At 37.1% G+C, this 22,872-nt stretch overlaps 1 protein-coding gene across 14 annotated transcripts in view; it reads right to left on the bottom strand.

Moving 5' to 3' along the window:
• Positions 1-1,616: 1,616 nt before the first annotated feature.
• The window catches only part of MYO6 (myosin VI), a 156,899-nt gene continuing 135,643 nt past the window's right edge, over positions 1,617-22,872 (bottom strand). For 2 of the 14 annotated variants that reach the window (XM_070480770.1, XM_070480771.1), the window contains exons 27-36: positions 22,275-22,353; positions 21,231-21,394; positions 18,287-18,313; positions 17,852-17,881; positions 16,042-16,080; positions 12,329-12,432; positions 9,375-9,506; positions 6,742-6,768; positions 3,975-4,193; positions 1,617-3,462 (exon numbers count right to left, since the gene is read on the bottom strand). In XM_070480770.1, the coding sequence (XP_070336871.1) occupies positions 3,263-3,462; positions 3,975-4,193; positions 6,742-6,768; positions 9,375-9,506; positions 12,329-12,432; positions 16,042-16,080; positions 17,852-17,881; positions 18,287-18,313; positions 21,231-21,394; positions 22,275-22,353 (1,021 nt within the window). In that variant the 3' untranslated portion in view covers positions 1,617-3,262. Of the gene's footprint in view, positions 3,463-3,974; positions 4,194-6,741; positions 6,769-9,374; positions 9,507-12,328; positions 12,433-16,041; positions 16,081-17,851; positions 17,882-17,903; positions 18,314-21,230; positions 21,395-22,274; positions 22,354-22,872 lie in introns of those variants that run through there. The other 12 variants (XM_020901327.2, XM_070480773.1, XM_070480772.1 and 9 more) reach the window with 12 other exon arrangements.

Genomic DNA, 22,872 nt, shown 5'->3' on the forward strand with positions numbered 1-22,872 from the left:
ACTGATCCAGTACTCTCAAGGTGGTTCAGGTGAAGAAACCAAAGACCTACCTATTTGGATCCCCTGAGAACCATTGCAATAACCTGTGAATGAAAATAGCTTTTTAAAAATCCAATTAATAAAACTACAAAATCCTCATTATTCTTTGCGCCTGTGAGTTTCTATTCTCTAAGTTTTCACAAATACCACTTGTGTTCCACATAAGATGCTATTTTCTTTTGTGATCTGATATGATCTTTCGTTTTGCTGTCTGCAAAAGTGTTCACTATGTTACCGGAAAGAATGACCTGTAAAAAGTCACTACAGGAAGCAGAAGGTAAGTTACAACAGAATGTCTTTTGTGAGGGCCTGTGCTCCTAAGGCACTCTTCTATCTCTTCCTGTTATCCTTTGAGACGGTGCCATCTACTCAACCTTACAACTAAGGAAACTCACTTCTCTCTTAACACGTGAGTATTAGAGAAACTTTCTCTTGGAGCCTACCCATAGCTCGCAGTATGTGTCTTAAATGTGTTAATGAATTAGGAATTCCATTACAGCTGAATGTGAAAACTTTGTTTTCTCAGTTTTAATATTTTATGGACATCTACCTTTACAAAGCATATGCTAAGGAAGGAACTGGTATTGAGCAAGACAAGCATTAAGAAGAATTGGTTCTTAATGTAGAGCATGCTGGTTTAAACTTCTAATTTTATATCCCAATTAAAATGACTGATTAAAATTTAAATTTACATTTGATTCATCCGGTTTTCATCTGGCATTTCTGGGTTTGACTGCGAACACTGTAAGAAGCTGCATCCACATTTTTCAGAAGGCCACCTCCACTATTTCCCTCAAAGGATGAAGGGTCCTAGGCTTCTCCAGCAAAGGGGCTTCTGCGTGTGGGAAGCTGTTATGTGGAGGTGACTGGAAGTCTATCTGAACTAGGGCAGGTCTCCTGGAGTCAGAACTAACTCAGGAGACTACTTAAAATAGATGTGTTCTAGGACAGCTGTGTAACACAATTAGCAATAAAATGACTTCAGGCTTAAGACTGACTATAATTTTATCAGCTACTAAAGTAAAACACTATAAAGATCTGTAACAATGCTTGCTGTGATATATTTCTTTTTAAAAAAATACTCAATTATTTTTTCTTAGCCAGACTTTTTTCTGTACCCTTCAGTGATTCAAAGAGCATAAAGGTCAGGCCCATTTCATAAACCCTTTGAGTGACTAAAGACTTCCAAAGCCTAGATAATGATCTATGACATCATTCCAAAGAAACTTTTGGACAGGATTTGAGCTGTAAAAACAAAAGTAAACTGCACTCAAGAACACTAAGTTCAGTTCTGGGCTTGAGATGGACACGGGCTGTGATACGTTTCCCAAATTCTTCACAACTTGAAGTTCTCTCGTTCCCATAACTCACTCTGTGTGATTAGCTGTCCATCAAGTGCCCGCATGGATCTCGGACATACATAAAACTGTTTCTGGAAACAGTACTAAAGGCGCAAGGCATTAAAAATCTATTTGATTGCTAAATTTTCTTCCAGGACTCTACTTGCTACCAGTTAAGAAGAAAAGCTTATCCTTCACTATTCTATACAAATAAAAACACCAGTTAGAGGCAAGTGATGAGAAGAGGAAGAAGAGGACATATTTATTTTCAGTAACCAGACCTTCTGTCACCAAATCACAGGGATTGCATGACCCAGGGTGGGTGAGTCTACCCAGTAACACAGCTTTCAAAGGACGATCACATTGACATTCTCAACAGGACAGACAGGGCCGTTTAATTTCTTTAGCAGAAGACCATTATCTGCACAGTGTCATAATAAATAAACATCTCTACACCAGGACATATTATGAGAGAAGCAATTCCGAAAACAGTGTCTGGCTCACAAGCTCTAATCTAGTCAGCTGAGAAATACTTTCCTAACTGAGGTGGCTCTTTCGAGGAGAAAAAAAAAATTACTGGAAATTCATTTCAAAGGTTTAGAGTCTTTGAACATCAGGGAAAAAAGGTATAGAGAATAATTTTATTTTCTAATTTTATTCTAAAATACAAACAAGACTCCTTAGGATTATGTCAACATAACTCCTTGATGTATTTCTGTTTCCAAATTCCTAATATGAAAGTTAGAAATAGTAGGCTTGAAACTGCTGACATTTGATCAAAACTAAACAGCACACAAACAAAAGCATTTTTTTAAATTATCAGTTACATGAAACAAGCAATTTCTAAGTAGAGGGTTTTTGAATTACAAAGCTTATAAAAGAGCTCTACAATTACCAGAATCTCAAAGGCCAAAAAAGACAAAAGGAATTTTTTTTAAAAACAGGAGTGTCTTGAAGCAGAACACTACATTAAAATCACATGAAACAACTTGGACAAGATTCTGATACAAAATTGCAACTGAGATGAAACTGAAAGAATATCTGAATTCAGTCAGTTAAGCCAAACTGCCACCTAAAACTCATTTTTTTTCCTAAATGAAACAAAAGTTATCTCAAAACTTTCAAGCATTTAAACGATCCAAATTTCCTTTATTTGTTCATGGAGTGTAAGAACATATTCTTATAGCAACACAAAGTGATAGAAAAGCAAAACAAATCCGTGCAGGATACTATGTACCTTCTCTATCAAAGATTTTATCAGACATATCAAGGCTCTCTCCAGAATTCTAGAACTTCAGGTAAATTGCTTTACTCAAACTAAGACATTGCAAAATAGGGGGAAAAATACAAATTTCCAACTGTGATGGAAACGTCCATGAATTTCTGAAAAAGTTAGTGAAAGAAGGATACAGCTTTCAGATAAAAAACACCAGTGCCTTGATCACTCTAAGTGCCTTGACTGTTGTAAGAAAACTGAATTTAAGTTTTCTTTATTCCAGTTTTATGGTACTGTGGCCTTCTTAAAAAACAAGAATTCTGCATTTTTAAAAAAAAAAAACTTCTTTTCCTAGCAAACAATTAAAATGGATTTAAGGTAGTCTGTTGGCAAAGAGAGAGAGATGTCAGAGTCTGTCCAAGTGTAACAAGTATCACAATGATGATGATGAGAAGTCTAACAGTTACAGCTGGATACAGGAAAACAATTTTTCGGTCCCAAAGTCACTACCATAATAAACCTTAAATTAACAAAAAGCCATGATTAGTAAAACCTGTTCACTTTGTGTAAGTAATCCTAACTTGATTGCGGGAGGGGTCAATCTCTGGGGCGCACTCCCTACCTAGTGCCAAGGCCAGGGCTCCCAGCTGCAAGGTTAGCGCACCTTCTACTTTAACAGATTCTGCAGCATGGCCGTGGCATACGTGGGTCTGGCCAACCTGCTCTCGATTGCACTCTGGAGATACTGGATGCCTCCGCAGCGCTCCCAGATTTCTTCGAACTGTCTTGGCAGAATCTCAGCACCACGCTTTCGAGTCAGGCCTGTCTCTTCAAGATTCAGCTCACACATCTCCATGTCGTCCTTCCCTGCGTGGATAGAGACATCAGAGAATTAACCACACCTCCTCTCAGATCTGTTTACAGTAAACTTCATTCCTGAAATGTCTACCAGTTGTCATAGATTTGAGAACTTTTAAAACTTTATTTCCTTCCTTGAAGGTTGAAATTTGCTTCATAAATTCACCAGTGACAAATGTGTCCTCCACCAAGTACAGCATTTCAAAATATACTAAGGATGCAGTTTATTCAACAAGTTACCAGGGTTAAGAGAAATGCTACATTTCCTTAAACCATTACAAGGTAACCTATATAATTAGACATGAAAGGACACAGACAAGTGTCTGTGTGTTCCAGGAGGACACAATCGAAGTGATTGATTCCACGCTGTAAATAAGTTATCCTCAACTGATGTGATTTAACTGCAAAACTCCATGCCTCAACCCTGAACTTTAATGCATTATTACATTACCCCATTTCATTCAGAGGGTTTACACTACTTTTCTGCTTTAGAAATTTTTGTTCATGGGAATCGTACACACCAGCCACGAGGAGGATGGGTGGCTTGTCAGGATGAAGCTCCATCTGCCGGGCAATCCATGGTCCATCAAAATGGGCATACCACCAGCCTTTCTTCTTATTCTGCGGGTCTTTGTACTGGTCCGCGGGGCGGATAAATGGGATGCGGAAGAAACGCTGCTGTCGGTTCATCTCGATCTCCTGCTGCCTGGCAGGGAGCTGGGCTGCCGGGTTCTGCTGAGCTATCACAGGGAACAAGGACAGTCACCCAAGGGATAAGGAAAACAGTCTTTAACCCTAGAACGAACCACCAATTTTTTTAAAAAAAGACGAGACAGGGGGTCCTAATAGTGAATTTAAAACAAAATGTAAATATGAATTCTCTACAAATGAATACAGTTCAAAGCGTGATTTCTTTAGAATTTTCTCTCCCCACCCACACACCCCCCACCAGCACCACACCACCAGCACCGTCGGCAGCAGCAATAACAACAGCCCCCAGCCATTCCCACAGATGCTTGCATCCCTAAAACGAATTCATGCCATGAACGCACACGGCAGGAGAGCAAACTAGTTCTGTTTACTAGACTTATAGTTTTCCTCCAAGGAGTTCAAATGAACGCTGCAGAATGATTTTCATGGGACTATTTATTATGAAACAAACAGCAATTTTACAAATTAAGGGATTCTAGATATTTGTCAATTTAACCAGAATTTCCTCAAAGAAGTCAAAGACATAAAAGTTTTCTCCTTTGCCAACTGATTTGGGGATTTAAAATGGCCAAGATAACAGATATTTTATGAATAAGATTTAAACAACTTCATGACAACAAAACTGTAACAGTAAGCATGAACTTTCACTCAGATTTACTTACTCTGAAATCAGACTTCTCTTGGAAAAAAATCCATTGCAGTTAAGTGGAACGTGTATATTTGGTTCTCTTTGCCAACAGAAAAGAAAAATCCTTGCTTTTCTGTTAATACTGAGTATTCAGCTCACAGTAACCTCTTTTCCCTTGCTCAATTTTCATTACGGTTGGTGTTTTCTTTCTTTTTTTTTTTCTGAAAATACACAGTTCTCTGGGGCAATGACTTTACATATTCAGGAGCATAATTATGGTAAATCTGTTTAATATACTCTAAAGGTAGACCAATCATTTACTGCAGCTCAGTTAAGAATCTCACTGAAACTAAGTATGTCAATGAAAACTTATATGTCTAAGTCAAGGACAGTCACACGGCTTTTGTAAGACTTTCCAAGTACTGAAAGGATGAAATTACTCTTATTCCACCTCTTGCACCAATAGCAAAAGCTATAGAGCAGTTGCATTTATTTCTGTGCAAACAGAAAGCAAAAAGCAGTTAGCAGAGTTGTATATGCCTATGAAAAGAGTCCCAGCTTTGTTAGTGACAAAAAAGCTATATCACCTTCAGCATGTTACCAGAGATGAGCTTATTTATCCTCTCATTCCTATTCCCTCAAAACAACTTACAGTTCAGTGTTTCCACTTCGAGTTTTAAAAACTACCTACTCTGCAGGATATGCACTAACTCAAAACTAAGACATTTTATAAAAAGAATTAAAAGGAAAAAAATCCTTCCTTCCATCTTAAGCAGTGAATTAGAACTCAAGGTCCTACTGATAGAAACATACTAGATAGCAACGGCTGCCCATTAGTATAACCTACTTTCTTTCAAAATAATAATCTCCTGTTGGATAAAATTAAGGAACCCAACAGAAAGTCTTGGATGGCTTTTTCTACTAATGTGAGAAAGGAAACTGTATTTGGGAAGCCTGGAAATGAACAGTCATCTGGAAAAGTATAAAGATACAGATGTGGAAAGCTTGAAAACTAATCTTCTAAACAACTATTTCTTTCACATTTAATTGTTCTTCTAAAGTGTATGAAAAAGTTTCAAATCTGTAAGTTTGTAACTTACTAAAAGCAGTAAAAAATAATTTGTGCACCCATTTGGCAAATAAGTATCATTATTTTCAAATCATTACTGTTGAACTGATTTTAGAAGAAATTTACTGTACACTAAGATGACTCAAAGATTTTTACATTATCAAAAAACGTGTATCATAGGAAGCTATAGAAGTAACAGAATAATCTTCTCTTCCTATTAAGAGGTATTCTATTAAGCTGTGTACATTATCACATGAAACTCCAATCTCTTCGGACAGAAATGCTTATACTATTACAGCATTTGAAACCAGCACCTAAAGTTTAGTCTTTATTCTAAAAGACTAGCTGCTTATTAAGATAAGAGTTTTGCTACAATAGGAATTGCATATACTCAGCTTAAAATGCTAGGTTTTTAAAAAAGCAAGCAATTTGATAAGACAGGGACTTCCCAGGTGGCGCACGGGTAAAGAATCCACCTGCTAACATAGGAGACACCAGAGATGCAGGCTCAATCCCTGGGTTGGGAAGATCCCCTGGAGTAGGAAATGGCGAGCTGCTCCAGTGTTCTTTGCCTGGAAAATTCCATGGACAGAGAAGCCTGGCTACAGTCCATGGGGTTGCAAAGAGTCAAACATGACTGAGCAATGGAGCACTTTGATAAAATAACAGATTAATTAAATTTTTTCTGCAAATATATTTTGGAATGATCCAAATGAAAGTACTATCTCAAATTAAATATCTTAGTACAGATAAACCAAAATTAATGTACTACAATTCACCTTAAAATTGTAGCAAAACAATGTTTAGAAGAAGTTAGTACTTATAAAGTATTTTTAACCCATCTTCCAGTTAGCTCATGAGTTACCACACATTGACTTACGTGAATTGTTCAAAAATGGTGCAAAATCTGTGAACAAATATTTTATGTTGAAGAAAAGATAAAAATGCCAAAAATGTTAAATAAGCATTCTTCTAATTCATAAAGACTTCCCATCAATGGAGGTGGTGACTAACAGATAAATACCCTATCCATAGCCAAGTACTCCTGTAATAACCTACAAGTAGATGCTGCTTTCCAACTTTTTAACATCTATTTTGATTATGTTTGGGGGACATCCTGATTGATAGACATACAAAGAGGACCAAAATTTAATTTTTAAACACAGTAATATCCAAACAAAAATCCAAAACAGCAACTTAATAATCAACATGAGAGTACCATTAAAGCCTTACTAGAATTTTTATAGGGGAGAAAAAAGGGAATAACTCATAAATTCACTAAAAATGCTTTTTATATAGAGAAAAAGCATTACCACACTTACATGTACTCAGCAGGTTTTAATCTCTTCACACTGTCTTAAACCTTAAGCTGACATTTTTAGTTAGGAACGATGAAATAAAACTACTCTCCAAAGTCACCGTTTCAAGCAAGCAAATATAAATCTTTACTGGTTAATTTGCTACTGCCCCCCAAAATTATTTCTGAAAGCCTCTTTATAGGGTGAATGTGATGAGGGGCATGCCCCCTACTACAGCAAAAGGAAAAGGATCCTGAGCCTCCCAGTTCTTAATTCTTTAGAACTAATCTTGATTTGTCAATGTCTTCAAGGCAGTAACACCAAAGTTATATTTTTGTTAATCGCTAAGTTGTCATCATTTTGCTTTCTCAAATTATGGAAGTCCAGTCCTTCTAAATATTAAACTGCAAAGCCATTCCTTTTACAAGTCAAGCAGCTGCACCATCAGGAAACCTCCTGGAGAACAGAGTTTTCTCAAATGAGCTGTTAATCAACTTGGTGCTCGTCACTTTTCCTTTTAACTGTACTCCTGTGTCAGAATGAATTTTCCGTGAGAGAAAAATAAAAATGTACTTCTCAGAGAAGAAGTTACATTTTACCCTGAAAATGCACCATGTTCAATTAAAATTTTCTGAAGACTACATATATGTGGAGTGTGTTCATACAGAAGTCTTAGTTTTGTTCACATACCTGGATGGGACCCTTGGGAAATTTTCTTAACCTACTGTGTTGTTCTTCCCAGTGGTACATTACGAATGGAAACAGTGTGGGAACCAGTAAGGTAAGCCACATTTTACTTGCTCCTTTTGGGGCAAAGTTGGCTGAGTAAGGTGCCAAAGTTTGGTTTGATACAATAATACAATAAATACTTATATATTCATTAAAAATGTGGGTGTCAAATATGTAACATTTATTTCTTTAAAGAAGTGCAGTGATTCAGATGTATAAATTTTCAAATAGAACATAATGAAAGTCAGTCAGTTGAAGGTCACGATTAGAACATTACAGCTAAAGATTATATCGCTAAAAAGAATACTCCTTCGTCACTTTTACAAAGCAGAGCAACAGTGGCAGGAACTTGGTACAGACAGTGAACAGAGAATGGGATCATTGTGTCATGTTCAATTCCCAGAGACAAAGTTTTAAACCAGAGAAGAGAGTGGTAGTTACAGAAGATTAATGTTTACAGGGCTTTCCACCTGCCATCTCTTAGTTACAAGGCAAGCTTACTACTCTTTCAAGAGTCTTACATTCTGATTGACGACACTCATGAGCAGTCACTAGCACTAATAACACTTCCCTTCCTCAATCTAATCTTTGCAACAGCTTAGAAACACTTAAATTTTACCATCTAACTGCCTTTCATCAAACACTGTTTTATTTGCTAGGAAGGTAGTAAGGAGACAAAATATAATCGTGAGCTCATTTCCTAAGTCAGCTTGGGTCATGCATGGCTAAATTATACTATCAAGAGTTGGGAACATACCTTTTTTAAAAAAAAGATATTAAATATGCTGTCACCTTGACATTAACCGGAATTAACCTAATAAACTGCTCCTGTAGCAAGTTGAATAAATGAAATTCTAACAATTATTTTTAAGACTGAAATTACAACTCACAGTTATTCTTACTTAATGTTAAAGCTAGTATGTGCTTTTACTAGGTTATGACTCTTCTGCTGTATTTCCCAATTTCATGTACACAGCTTTGCCTTTTGAACAGCAAAGTAGCAAAATTAATTTTTAAGATCTCAGTTAAAAAAATCAAATTCTGGCTGAGAGAAAATTCTTCTAAACCAAGGTACTATTTCTCACTCTTACATTTTCACAGTATTACAAAGTGTTATTTGCAATAAATATTCTTTTTTATAGTAATCTTTATATTTCCACACTTAATCTTTACATATGTCTGTATATGTATATGTGGAAAGAATACATATTTACAGCATTATCACACAACTTCCTCAGTAGGGACAATTCTTACCCCTAGAATTTATCTTAATAAGTAAATTCAATACTTGTAAACAAATATGACTTTAAAGATGTATCTAACACAAATAATACTCTGAAAGATAAGCCATCATGGCTGTGTTAGGTTCAGCAGACTCTCAGTTCTAAAGTAAGAGGAAACTTGGACAGTTTTACCCAAATGCCTTATGCATAGTTACATGTAATTATATACTTTGGAACATTCAGAAGTACAGATGTGTTTTTACCATAATCAGTAACAGACTTTGGAGCACGCTGTTCTGTTTCAGTATTTCTCTTCTTGTTCTTGGATTTCCAAGCATGATACACTTTTAGTCGCCTATGAAATTCTTCTCTGCAAGCTGCCAGGAGCTCAATATCTATCAATTACATAGAAAGATTAAAAAAAAAAAAAAAGCAATGAACATCCTAATTTAGTTCTCTAGCATAATTATTCTTTGGCATAAACATACATATTTCTAAATGAAGGTTTCATTTTTAAATTAACAGTACAAAATCAAAAGTAAACCAATTATTGACAAAGATGAGTACTTTCATGGTAATACTATTTTTTAATACTTACAGAGCATTTTCTTATGCATAACTACTATCTTATATTTTTACTCCACACAAGAACTCTGGACCAAATAGGTCTTTTATAGATGAGGAACTGGAATCAGAGAGGTTAAGTCACTTGTTCAAGGTCATAGATCAGAACAACAGAATAAAAAGTCACTGTGCTCAAATATAAGCTAGATTTACAAGCACTACATGTTTGACATATGTAATTATGCAGATAAACTCAGTGACAAGGGAAAGAACAACAGTGAGGCATCCTGCACAATTATGACATCTGAGGTCCTAGTCACAGTGTCCCAAATTCAAATGCTATGATTGACACGTGAACACAACTGTGTGGGATTCCCTGGATACAGTATTTTACTCTGTTCTGTGGAAGAAAAACAGCTTTAAAAAGGAAAATCTCCACTGCCATTTTTCACTCTGCATTCTTGGGCCAAAATCCTTGCTGGGGTAACCCCATGGACAGAGGAGCCTGAGGGGTACAGTCCACAGAGTCGCAAAGAGTCGGCCACAACTGAAGCGACTGTGCTCATGGACCAGAAGGGTCTGATACACAGGCATTTAGCTATTACGAATAACGGCAGGAGTGCTCTGTGCTGTGCTTAGTCGCTCAGTCGTGTCCGACTCTTTGTGACACCAGGGACTGTAGCCCGCCAGGCTCCTCTGTCCATGGGGAATCTCCAGGCAAGAATACTGGAGTGGGTTGCCATGCCCTCCTCCAGGGGATCTCTCCAACCCAGGGATCGAACCCAGGTCTCCCGCATTGCAGGAGGATTCTTTACTGCCTGAGCCACCAGGAAGCACATGTTGGGAGAGTCAGTCACTGATACAGCCCCAACTGTAACTTCTCTATGCTCTTCCTCCCTGGCCCGTAAAATCAGTTTAACTTGATACCTGTCTTTTAGCTTTGTGAAGAAACTGGGTCCTTCATTGCAAGGTGTGAGTAAAAAGAGACTGGCTTCACAGTCATCAAGACAGTATGGTACTGGCACAAAGACAAAAATACAGATCAATGGAACAAAATAGAAAGCCCAGAGATAAATCCACGTACCTACAGACACCTTATCTTCGACAAAGGAGGCAAGAATATACAATGGAGAAAAGACAACCTCTTTAACAAGTGGTGCCGGGAAAACTGGTCAACCACTTGTAAAAGAATGAAACTAGAACACTTTCTAACACCATACACAAAAATAAACTCAAAATGGATTAAAGATCTAAATGTAAGACCAGAAACTATAAAATTCCTAGAGGAGAACATAGGCAAAACACTCTCCGACATAAATCACAGCAGGATCCTCTATGACCCACCTCCCAGAATATTGGAAATAAAAGTAAAAATAAACAAATGGGACCTAATGAAACTTAAAAGCTTTTGCACAACAAAGGAAACTATAAGCAAGGTGAAAAGACAGCCCTCAGATTGGGAGAAAATAATAGCAAATGAAGAAACAGACAAAGGATTAATGTCAAAAATATACAAGCAACTCCTGCACCTCAATTCCAAAAAAATAAACGACCCGATCAAAAAATGGGCCAAAGATCTAAACAGACATTTCTCCAAAGAAGACATACAGATGGCTAACAAACAAATGAAAAGATGCTGAACATCACTCATTATCAGAGAAATGCAAATTAAAACCTCAGTGAGGTACCATTACACACCAGTCAGGATGGCTGCTATCCAAAACTCTACAAGCAATAAATGCTGGAGAGGGTGTGGAGAAAAGGGAACCCTCTTACACTGTTGGTGGGAATGCAAACTAGTACAGCCATGATGGAGAACAGTGTGGAGATTCCTTTAAAAACTGGAAATAGAACTGCCATATGACCCAGCAATCCCACTCCTGGGCAAACACACCGAGGAAACCAGATCTGAAAGAGACACGTGCACCCCAATGTTCATCGCAGCACTGTTTATAAGAGCCAGGACATGGAAGCAACCTAGATGCCCATCAGCAGACGAATGGATAAGGAAGCTATGGTACATATACACCATGGACTATTACTTAGCCATTAAAAAGAATTCATCTGAATCAGTTCTAATGAGATAGATGAAACTGGAGCCCATTATACAGAGTGAAGTAAGCCAGAAAGATAAACACCAATACAGTATACTAACGCATATATATGGAATTTTAAAAGATGGCAACGATAACCCTATATGCAAAACAGAAAAAGACACAGAGATGTACAGAACAGACTTTTGGACTCTGTGGGAGAAGGCGAGGGTGGGATGTTCAGAGAGAATAGCACTGAAACAAGTATACTATCAAGGGTGAAACAGTCCACCAGCCCAGGTTGGATGCAAGAGACAAGGGCTGGTGCACTGGGAAGACCCAGAGGGATGGGATGGGGAGGGAGGCGGGAGGGGGGATCAGGATGGGGAACACATGTAAATCCATGGCTGATTCATGTCAATGCATGGCAAAAACCACTACAATATTGTAAAGTAATTAACCTCCAACTAATAAAAATAAATGGAAAAAAAAATTCAAAAAAAAAAAAAAAAAAGGAGAATGGCTTCAACTAACCTATATGACAAGAATTCCCACCCCCATCTAGGTATTCACTTTCCAGCTACAGAGCCGCCCCCCTTCCGTCCCCTCCACACACTCACCACAAGAAGTATTGATGGTGTCACGGAGCTCTGCATACTTCCACTTACTGAGGTCATGCTTCTTGGTACCAGCAGCCGCCTTTGTGGCTTGCACAGCAGGGCCTCTGTAATTATCACACATTTTTACATACTGAAACTGGAAACACAAAATGTTGACTAAATAGGCAAGAAAATGAACCTAAGTTTGCAAACTGGAAACTACTGGAAAATATATATATTTTTTATCTTTAATAGACAAGATTAAGAATGGTATACTATGGAATGCCCAGGCAAATTAAAATTTTCCACTGCATCATTTTTGTATTACACTCTAAATCAGAACTTCTGATTCCAATATTCTAGTACCATGGACTCAGAAGTTCTGATTTAAATATTTTTAAATTTAAAAATTTAAAATACCTATTTAAATATTTTACCCACACCTGTTTAAATATTTTAACTCATGGATATATGATCATCAAGACTTAATACATTTATATATATATATATATTCCTCAAAATCAAAACTACAATGAGGTATTACCTTACACTAGTCAAAACAGCAATCATCAAAAAGTCTACAAATACTAAATGCTGGAAAGAATGTGCAGAAAAGAGAACCCTCCTACGCTATTGGTAGGAATGTAAATTGGTATAGCCACTATGGGGAACACTATGGAGGTTCCTTAAGAAACTAAAAATAGAACTACCGTATGATCCTGCAATCCCACTCCTGGGCATATATTCGGAGAAAATCATAACTGGAAAAGATATATGCACCCCAATCTTCATAGCAGCATTATTTACAACAGCCAGACACAGAAGCAAACCCAAATATCCAGCGACAAACAAATGGATAAGGAGGATGTAGGTATAATTAATATATACAATGGAATATTACTCATCCATAAAATGAATAAAATAATGCCATTTGCGCAACATGAACCGACCTAGAGATTATCATACTAAGTAAGTCAAACAGATAAAGACAAATAGCAAGTGATATCTCTATAGACTCTAAAAGAAAAGAAAAAAGACAAATGAACATATTTTCAAGACAGAAAAAGATCACAGACACAGAAAAGAAACTTATGGTTGCCAAAGGGGAAAGGGTGGTGGGGAAGAGAAAAATTGAGAAGGTGTTATTAACATACACACTATTATGTATAGAATTAATAACCAACAATGACCTACTGTATAGCCCAGGAACTAAGCTCAGTATTATGTGATTATGTGAAGTGAAAGTCGCTCAGTTGTGTCTGACTCTGCGACCCCAGGGACCATACAGTCCATGGAATTCTCCAGACCAGAATACTGGAATGGGTAGATGTTCCCTTCTCCAGGGGATCTTCCCATACCAAGGATCAAACACACATTTCCCACATTGCAGGCAGATTCTTTACCAGGTAAGCACCAGGGTAGCCCAGGAATACTGGAGTGGATAGCCCATCCATGTAGTAAGGTAAAAGAATCTAAAAAATTGCTGTGCTATACACTTACACGATACTGTAAATCTACTATACTTTAATTGAAAATTGTTTTAAAAATCAAAAGAGAACTCAACATACTTTAAGATCATTAGAAGCACATGAAGGGTTAAGGGCCAGTCACCTGCAGACTATCGGAAGCTGTAGATGACCAAGCCCCAGTCATTCCTACTGGCTGACTCTCCCTGGACGCCTGGATATTTACAAGTCCCCAGGGGAGCAGCCAAACTGCCACCCTTTGCATAAGTCTCCAGACACAAGCTAAAAGAGCTGATGGCGCCTGAAAACTCCTGTGACTTTTGAGTTCAGGTCAAAAGTTTGAAAAGTTCTATAAGCAGATAAAATCACACCTTGGTATTCAGTGAGTAACCGTATGACAGCTAGTAAATTAAAGGAAAATGGTTGTAGGTCATGAGACAGATAACAGAGATTCCAAAGGGTACAAGTAACATGCCCCAACTGGTAGGAACGTTTGAGTGGGAAAACAGAAAGAAATAAAAAATAAAATACATATATTTACAATATAAAAGGTAAAATAATAAATAGTTTAAAAATTAAATAGGATAAGCTGTTTCACAGCAATGCTCCTGAGGGATGATCATGGTATAATGTTCAAAATGAGCTCATATTTTCTCAGCATTTTACATTTTGAAAGACAACAGCAATCATGGCAAACAACCAAGACATACGACACTTAATGAGACTAATGTTATTTAAAAACGATGCTTGAAAATATGAATCGTCCTTCCTGAAATAAAATTACTCCTTCAGTACTAAGCTTAAAATTGAAACAAGGTACTTTTGACTCTTCAAAAGGGGTAGTTATGCTTTTTTAGAGAATAAAAAGTAGCATACTTCACCCCACATACTTAAAAATTGTTAGACATGATGATTTTTAGTCATTTATAAGCCAAGTTAAAGAATAATGTGTGCCCGTTCAGTCCTTCCTGCATTTTCATGGTTACAATCTGTTTCGAGTTCACTGTAGAATTTCTTCATAAGCTGTGTAGCTGGCCATTCTTTACGGAGCTTTTTCTTCTTAAATGCTTTGCTCAAAAAGAGCCAGCTGTGTGTCAGCAAGCTCTCTCTATTACCCTTAACAATAAATTATGCTTTTAACATTATTCAAATATCCGTTTTTTCTTTTCTGCATCCTGAAACCATCATTCAATAAGCTTAACCAAAAAAGTCTCTTTTCTTCCTAGCTCTTCTACCAGTCTTTTCTAGAAAGGCACCTCAAATTATGGGTTTTTGCTGCTGTTTTCTTTCCTTTTGAAAGAGAAAGTGATTCTACACAATATACAGCTTTATAGACTGTCAAAATATATATGAGATGTTGATATACATAAGATGTATTTTGATTCTTCTAAAAATCACACTGAATTCAAATTATTACTGCTTAAAATATGGTTTTACTGTTACCAACTTTTAATTTATATTACCTCAAAGAAAAATACACCTGCTAAAAAGCATATTCAGCATCCTAAGAAGTACATAAATCAAATTCACTTAAATGCTCCCCCCCATCTTTGGAAGTACTAAGATAGTAAAGTGAAGGTTCACTTTCAACGACTGATTATTTAGACTTGTTATAAAGACAATCATGTGAACAACAGGGTTAAGGCAGTGGCAAAATTGACTTTGATCTTTAAAAAAACATTAATTTGAACACTTTCAATTAGCTCTGTAAGTTCAGAATTGAAAGTTAAAAGGTTATTGATTCGTATCCAGGTGATAATGGACCAGATCCTGCTGGGAAGTTCTATTCCTTGGTGGCTCAGCTTTTACACCCTGGTTTTCCATCCCTGTGCTATGGTGGCAGGGGCCTGGGGGCCACATGCTTCCTCACTTCTCTTCCCTTCCCCAGGCACAGTGGGTCTCAGTCAGGGGTCAGCACCACCCTCAGGGGGCCTTTCAAAGTGTCCCTTCTGTCACAAGGACAGGAAGGGTTCCCCGACTGAGCCTGAACTGGAGGGGTCCCTGGTAAGTGCGACAGGACCGACAAGAGACAGTCCCATCTGAACACCAGTTGTATCCCCCCCACTGAAAAACGCCAATTTACAGGAACTCTGGGTTTGTTTTTTTTAACCTTTTTCCATGTTAGTGTGGCAAAAGGGCAGAGTGACATTTCTTGCACAGAAAATTTACATGGAAAGAACAGGCTATTCTATATAACAGGTTCTGGTCCAAGTGATGAAAATATGATTTTGATGTGACACTTATCTCCCCAAATTACACTGCACTAACCTACTCAAAATTTCTGACATCTCTTTCGCCATTTGCTCCCTATAAGAAAAATAATAATACAAGTTACATAAGACAACTATATAAAAGTATAATGAAAATTTCAATAATATTATTGCTTTAGTAACCATATACTATTATTTTACTTTGCAAAAGTTGGTAATACACTTTCTGATAATATAGCCATAAAATACAACAAAATTTTTGTTTAAATCCAGTTAAAGTTATTTGAACTTCATTTTTGCAGTAGAAACTTTTGGATAAAGTCTCATGAGAGCCATGCTTCTGTGATATTTTTATGTACAGAATATAATCAGCATGTTCTAAAAGCATACAGGGAACTTGGTGGAATTCAGAATCTGTACAAGGATTTTTGCACTGGGGTTGCTTGTAAATATTAATTAGGGCATAATGGTGGTACACCAAATGATCTATTTTATGGTGTCAGAGTTTAAATAAGAGTCTGATGTGCTCAAAACTCTAAAATTCTAAATCAAAGCATGCCTAAAAAAATTCAAGTGCATCAAGCACTTGTTAAATTAAAGATCAGAAGTGTTCTGACCTTCCAAGGATAAACATTTCCCAAAGGCAAAAACTTACTTTCTTTATTAACCATAAGACTGTAACTTTTCTCAAAATCTGCTTAATTCTGTGTAATGGAATATTCATGTAATCATGCTCATCAGCTTCATTAGTATTTTATTTTCCTGTTTTGCTCTCTTCCTTCATAATCAATCCTTCTCTCATTCATTCTATTCATCAGACTCTGGTAACCTCAAAAATCTTATAAATCAGCAAAAATCAGGAAAAAAGAAGATGGCCATGTTTGCTTCAGGGCTCAGAGCTGGGCCCTGATCAGAAAGGAGAAGATCTCATGACATTTAACTGACTGAAACAAATTTCCTACATCAATTTACATTGGTAGCTGTTGCATTCATGGTGATTTTATGTGTATGTGAAACATCTGAGTACCTACTATTGTTTTCCTATAGTTGAGAGTCAGCACTTTTATATTAAAATAAAGAAAATATAATATAAATAAATAAAATATAATAATATAATTATAGACTACTGTCTTTTTATTTCTCTATGTGTATTATTTAGAGAAAACTATTAAAGTAGGTTGCATCATTTATGAAACATTTGTTATTGGTACTGGGATCTGATAGAGTTAAGAACCTTCACTATAAAGGGTACAGCTGGAGAAATAAAAGCTGTTAAACAAACTTCCAAATTTTATATATATAGCACATATATAAAAATATATGTAAGAAGTATATTTTATGCATATAATGTATATGTATATCCCAAAATGTTACTTAGATTCTCTCTGTGGGGAGATTTTCACAACAAAAAGACACACAAGCACCACAATTAGCATTACATATATAGAACTTCAAATTATGAGCTGTTTTAGGTGTTAGCAGAATAAACTATTACACATACTAAAAGACAGCTATCTGCCATGACTCAAATACTTTAAATATTTTGTTTATTCTTATTTATATCTCTACATCTACTTCTATAAAGACATCAGTAAGGGCAATTAAAAACACATAAAATGGGTGTTAACGTTTAAACAAAGTTAGCAAACACAAAGAAAGAAACCAAATCATAAACTACTGTGACTGAACACCAAAAAGGAGCATTAAACATTTTTCCTGGGCAAAATAATAATGATGATGATAGTAATAATGACGTAAAATTTACTTCAATGAGGAAAATATTTCTCCTAAAAAGTATCCACAACCTATTAAAAAAGAGAAAAAAAAGGTTACATGATTAAGTCAACTTTAAAAGGGAAATGACATACGGTGTCATTGTGCGTCTTGTTCCATTAATTCTGTGAAAAGAATACATATATTTTAGTCAATACCATAACCAATTCTGAACTGTGAAAATCTGGATTGTGCCAAATTTGTGTTTCAGTGACTGTGAAAATTGATTTTCAAAACTCCATTATCTCTATTTAACCTATGTATGAGAACACTCAGAATTTTAATGTTTTTAAATTTTCATTACAAATGATTGGAAAGAATAAACTAAAGGCATTCCGTGAAAATTAAACAGTGAATATATTATGTCTAGATTTTAAAAAATTACTCATGTGGGGTTTGTGTTCGGTTTTAGTAGAATCTAGAAATGATAATATTAGATAATGTGAAATCATTACTTTGCATCAAGGATCATTGGTGTTATTAAGTGAAATCATGTGAAATACATTACATACGTAGGAAACAATTCTTACTTAGAAGTTACTGGATGGAAATCCAAGCTGGAAAAGTAACTTGAAATTGTTTACTGCAGCAGAATCTATCTACATATATATTTTTAAATATATCACAAACCCCAAGAACAATTGTCATGCATATATTGAGAACAAAGTTACTTAGGTTCTTACTCATAAACATGTTAGAAAGAGTTCAGTGCTAACTAATAAACACTCAGAAACAGTTGTAGCCCATGGAGTGAGATAAAATAATCAAACATGGGAAAATATATAGAGAACATCATCCACAATGCAGTGTTAATGCTTGCAGTACAGCGTATAAAATAACCAGGCAGTCCGGAAGTGAAGGGGTTCACAGGGAACTGAGGGTCAGGAAAAGCTTCCTGGAAGACAGCTGGCAGAAAGGACCTGAAAAGAAACAGTCCAAGGAGGAGACATCATCCCTACAGCTATCCCACAGGAGAACTAAAACTCTTCTGCCCTTCAAGTCATAACCACTTGTGTATCTCCTAATTACTTCGCAGTGATCCCATCACCCAGCTAATGCTGTTTAACTTAAATCATAGGTAGCTCATCCCTTATGCTAAAGTTCCTAAATGGTCCACTCTCTCCGAGACGACTCACACTAGATGAACTGCATCTTTCTGAGGATGGGAAGGAGTCCACATATGAGCTAGTATCTTATTTATAGTACATGGAATGACACTGGATAGAGCTAAATATTCAAATACTTAAACACAGAGTTAACCCATGAACACCAACAAGGGCTCCATTAACGAGTTTTTCACTAAAGAGCTTCAGCCTTAACAATGTCAGCTCTGCCAAGTGCGGAACTTCCTCACACACATCATGGCCAGCCTTGGCTCACTGGGAGCCCGGCCTAGCCCACTAGCTGGTTATCCACAAAGGCTTCAGACACATCACCAAGAGGCAGGTGGAAGGAACTGAGTAGCAGCTGGGCTGAACCTGCAGTTAAAAAGCCAGTATCACACAAAAGCACTTTAACTACAGTAAGAATGCTAGTAATTAAGAGCCCAAAGTGAAGTAAAGTGAAGTCGCTCAGTCGTGTCCGACTCTTTGCGACCCCATGGACTGTAGCCCACCAGGCTCCTCTGTCCATGGGATTCTCCATGCAAGAATACTGGAGTGGGTTACCATTTCCTTCTCCAGGGGATCTTCCCAACCCAGGGATCAAACCCAGGTGTCCCGCATTGCAGGCAGAGGCTTTAACCTCTGAGCCACCAAGGAAGCCCAAGAGCCCAAAGAGTGACTCCAAACCAATGAGCTCAACAATTAATATAACACATAGGCCTATTCAGTTTATTTAAATATAACTTTCATATACAATTCAAGCTCCAGAACTCCCCAATATAATCACTCACTACAAAATGTGTGAAGGCAACTTAACATACCCTTTTCCTTACCTGTCTTTGTTTTCAGCTAAATAAAATCTAATTGCCACGTTCCAATGCGGACCAAATTTTCTACCTTTCATAAGGAAATAGCAACATCTAGTGGTCGTGTTTTGATTATTTTGTCATAAACAGCACTCGGACATTCTGAAAAGTATGGTTACACACAGGCCCCCAATATATATACCACATAGGTACTTATGCATAAAGGAATTCCACAAACAAGTTTTGTTTTTACAAATAAATAATAATAACTAATGTTTGTACATTCTATATTTTTAAAAATGAATCTGTTATAGTTAAACCTTCCTGCAACTTTTAGCAAGAACTTCCATATTCTTCTGTTCAGTAGGAAGTTAGACATGAGCTGCAAAGGGGAAGCCTGGCTGAAAAGGACGCAATCTCATTTCTAAACTCCATCCCAGACACAGCTAGGAGAGCTCACAGATGCTACAAGATACACAGAGACTCTGCAACTCCAGCACATGCACTCTGCTAACACAGTGGGCACAGAAGAACCACAGAGGCTTCTCCAGGTAACCTTTGGCCATGCGGAGCCAGGAAGGGCTGATGAATATTCTATGTCCAATCTAATTATAACGGACTGAATTATGGGAAGACATAAACAACACAGTCTGTTGTCATATAACTTGAAATTGTCAATCAGCCTTGAGGGTATACCTATTTGCATTCCCTTTCATTGATTCATGGTGGGTACAAGCCCTACTTCGAACCAGGCATAACAAAAAGGAGGAGACCGGAAGAATAAAACGGGGAAGCCAAGAGGGGTGGATAGAAGGATGAGGAGGACTCCTTTGGGAGTGTCCGACTAACAAAAGATCTGTCTGCTTGAGCTGAAATGAGCTGTAACTTGTCTGTTTTACACTTTTTGGTCCATTGCTCCAAATTTTTGTTGTGAGGAAACAAGAACCGAGGAAGAGAAATAAAACTGACCTGACACCTCCACACTCCATACTATTTAGAGATAATTCAGACCTGAGGAGCAAAGTTATTTCCATGCGATTAAGCTGCCTTCTTGGAAAGGTAAATCTTATTTATTCTAAATCACAGTGGGGAAAGGTATGTGTATGTGTAAAATTTCTCAGGCGTTAGGGTATACGATACATTTGAAAAACTTGCAATACATTCCAGCCTCAAATATATTAAACTGGGCTATAACATATTCACCATTTTTATGTCAGTATTTCGTGGCAGATATTTAAAAACTGTCTACCGTTTATACATTCTTTGATAGTTTCAGAGTAAACCAAGATGCTTCCTTTAAGTACTTACGAACTAAAATAGCAGTTTTAATTTTCAACACAGCTTGATGAAATCAACAGTTTCATTCACTTAAGTGTAAAAGTAAATAGAAATAATTTTTAAGTGGCAAATATACCAGGACCTAGGCAACATGACTTTCCCCCTTCTCCCCTTTCCGTGGAAGGAGAAGCAAGGCGGCAGGTGAGTGAGTAAAGCAGCAGCGCCCTTCCCCAGGCTGGCATCGCCCCGCCCACCCGAGTGCCCCGCCCCCGGCCCGCAGGCGGTACCTGCGCAGCACCGCCGGGTCGGCCTGCGCCTCCTCGCTGATGAGCTCCGCCTCGCTCCGGGCGATGCGTAGCGCCAGCTCTCGGTCCCGGCGCTCCTGCTCCAGAACCGCCTGCTGCTGGGACTCCTCCTCCCGCTGCCGGGCCAGCTGCGCCTCCACCTCTGCCTGCCGGCACAGAAGGCCGTGACTCCGGGCCTCTCTGCCTGTTTACCCGCTCATCCCGCTCACTGTGCACACTTACTCCATACACGTTTTTCTTTTCATTTTTTTTTTAACTAAGAAATACATACTCTTTAACCAGAAATCTCCCATCTTGTCCACTTCTATATTATGATTAATGTATCCTCATGCCCCAAACCAAGAGTCTGCCGTTCTATCACTAGAATATGAGTTTCTCCCAAACATCACATTAGTAGCCTAGGTGTGACCTGAATACCAACACCTACACTGCAGATTTCAGGAATTTAAAGTCTTGGTTGTGCTCAGGATAAATCAGAAAGCCAAGACGGACATACACTCAAAATAGGATTAATTATTCTCAGACATGGATTAAAAAAAAAAAAAAAAGATGGTGGAGGTAGGCAGAATATCTTAATCCTAACCTATTAATATTAGCGTCTACAACGTTATAAAATAACATTTTAAAATATTAGATAATTATGTTGTGACTGAATGCTGATCTGACTTTCCCCCTCTGAATAACAACAAACTAATACTTACTAAACAAGGCACTGTTCTAAATGCTTTAATAGGTATTACTTCATTTAATGCTCACAATTATTATTTATCTCCATTCCAGAAAGAAAACTGTGGCCCACAGTCACTCACTGTAACTCCTGCAAAATCACAATTTCTGTCAGTGAGAGGCTGGATTTGAACTCACTTCCCTAGCTCCAAAGTCCCTTCCCATAACCACTTCTGAAACTGCCTGTGCTCTCTAGGATAAATCAATAACAACTTATCTAGTAAATTAAGATCTTCTGTTTTATAGTTTTGTAGATTGTGTTTAGTAAGAATTCAGTCTGACTGCCTAGAGAGTACAGACCTGAATACGTTTTTCATCATCTTCCCTTTTCTTTCTTTCTTCTTCTTCTTGTTTTCTCTTCGCTTCCATCTCAAGTTTCCTAAAGAAAAGAAAAAAAAAAGAAAAATTAGAAAACTATTCAAAAACTTAACAGAAAATAAGAAACTCTTCAGAAGAAAGTTTAACTATTAATAAATAAATGTTACAAAATGGGAAGTCAAATTAACCTCCTGGCTATTACATTATTAACTTATTTTTTGAAAAATAAAATTTAACTGAGAGCAGCTCTTCAGAAACAAAAGAAATATAATTATACTCCATAACTGTTAACATCTCTGGATTAACTTGGTTACCAAGCCTACTTGTAAGGTCTTGATCACACTGCCTCTCCAATTAGACAACTCAAATTCTTTCTGTCTGCCCTACTGTGGCAATCTTCCAAAATGTTACCAGTTTTAAAACTGAAGAGAAGAAGTACCTTCCTCCTAGATCATAAAATAATGTGAAAGTCATAGTTTCAAAAGGAAGTTAAGAAATCCTCAGGTGTGAGTTTAACCAAAATTCAAATTATACTTAAAATCATTTTATGCTATTGAAAAGTAAGCTTACTTTCTCCATT

The sequence above is a fragment of the Odocoileus virginianus genome, chromosome 19 (assembly GCF_023699985.2).
Source record: "Odocoileus virginianus isolate 20LAN1187 ecotype Illinois chromosome 19, Ovbor_1.2, whole genome shotgun sequence".
NCBI classification, from domain to species: Eukaryota; Metazoa; Chordata; class Mammalia; order Artiodactyla; family Cervidae; genus Odocoileus; species Odocoileus virginianus.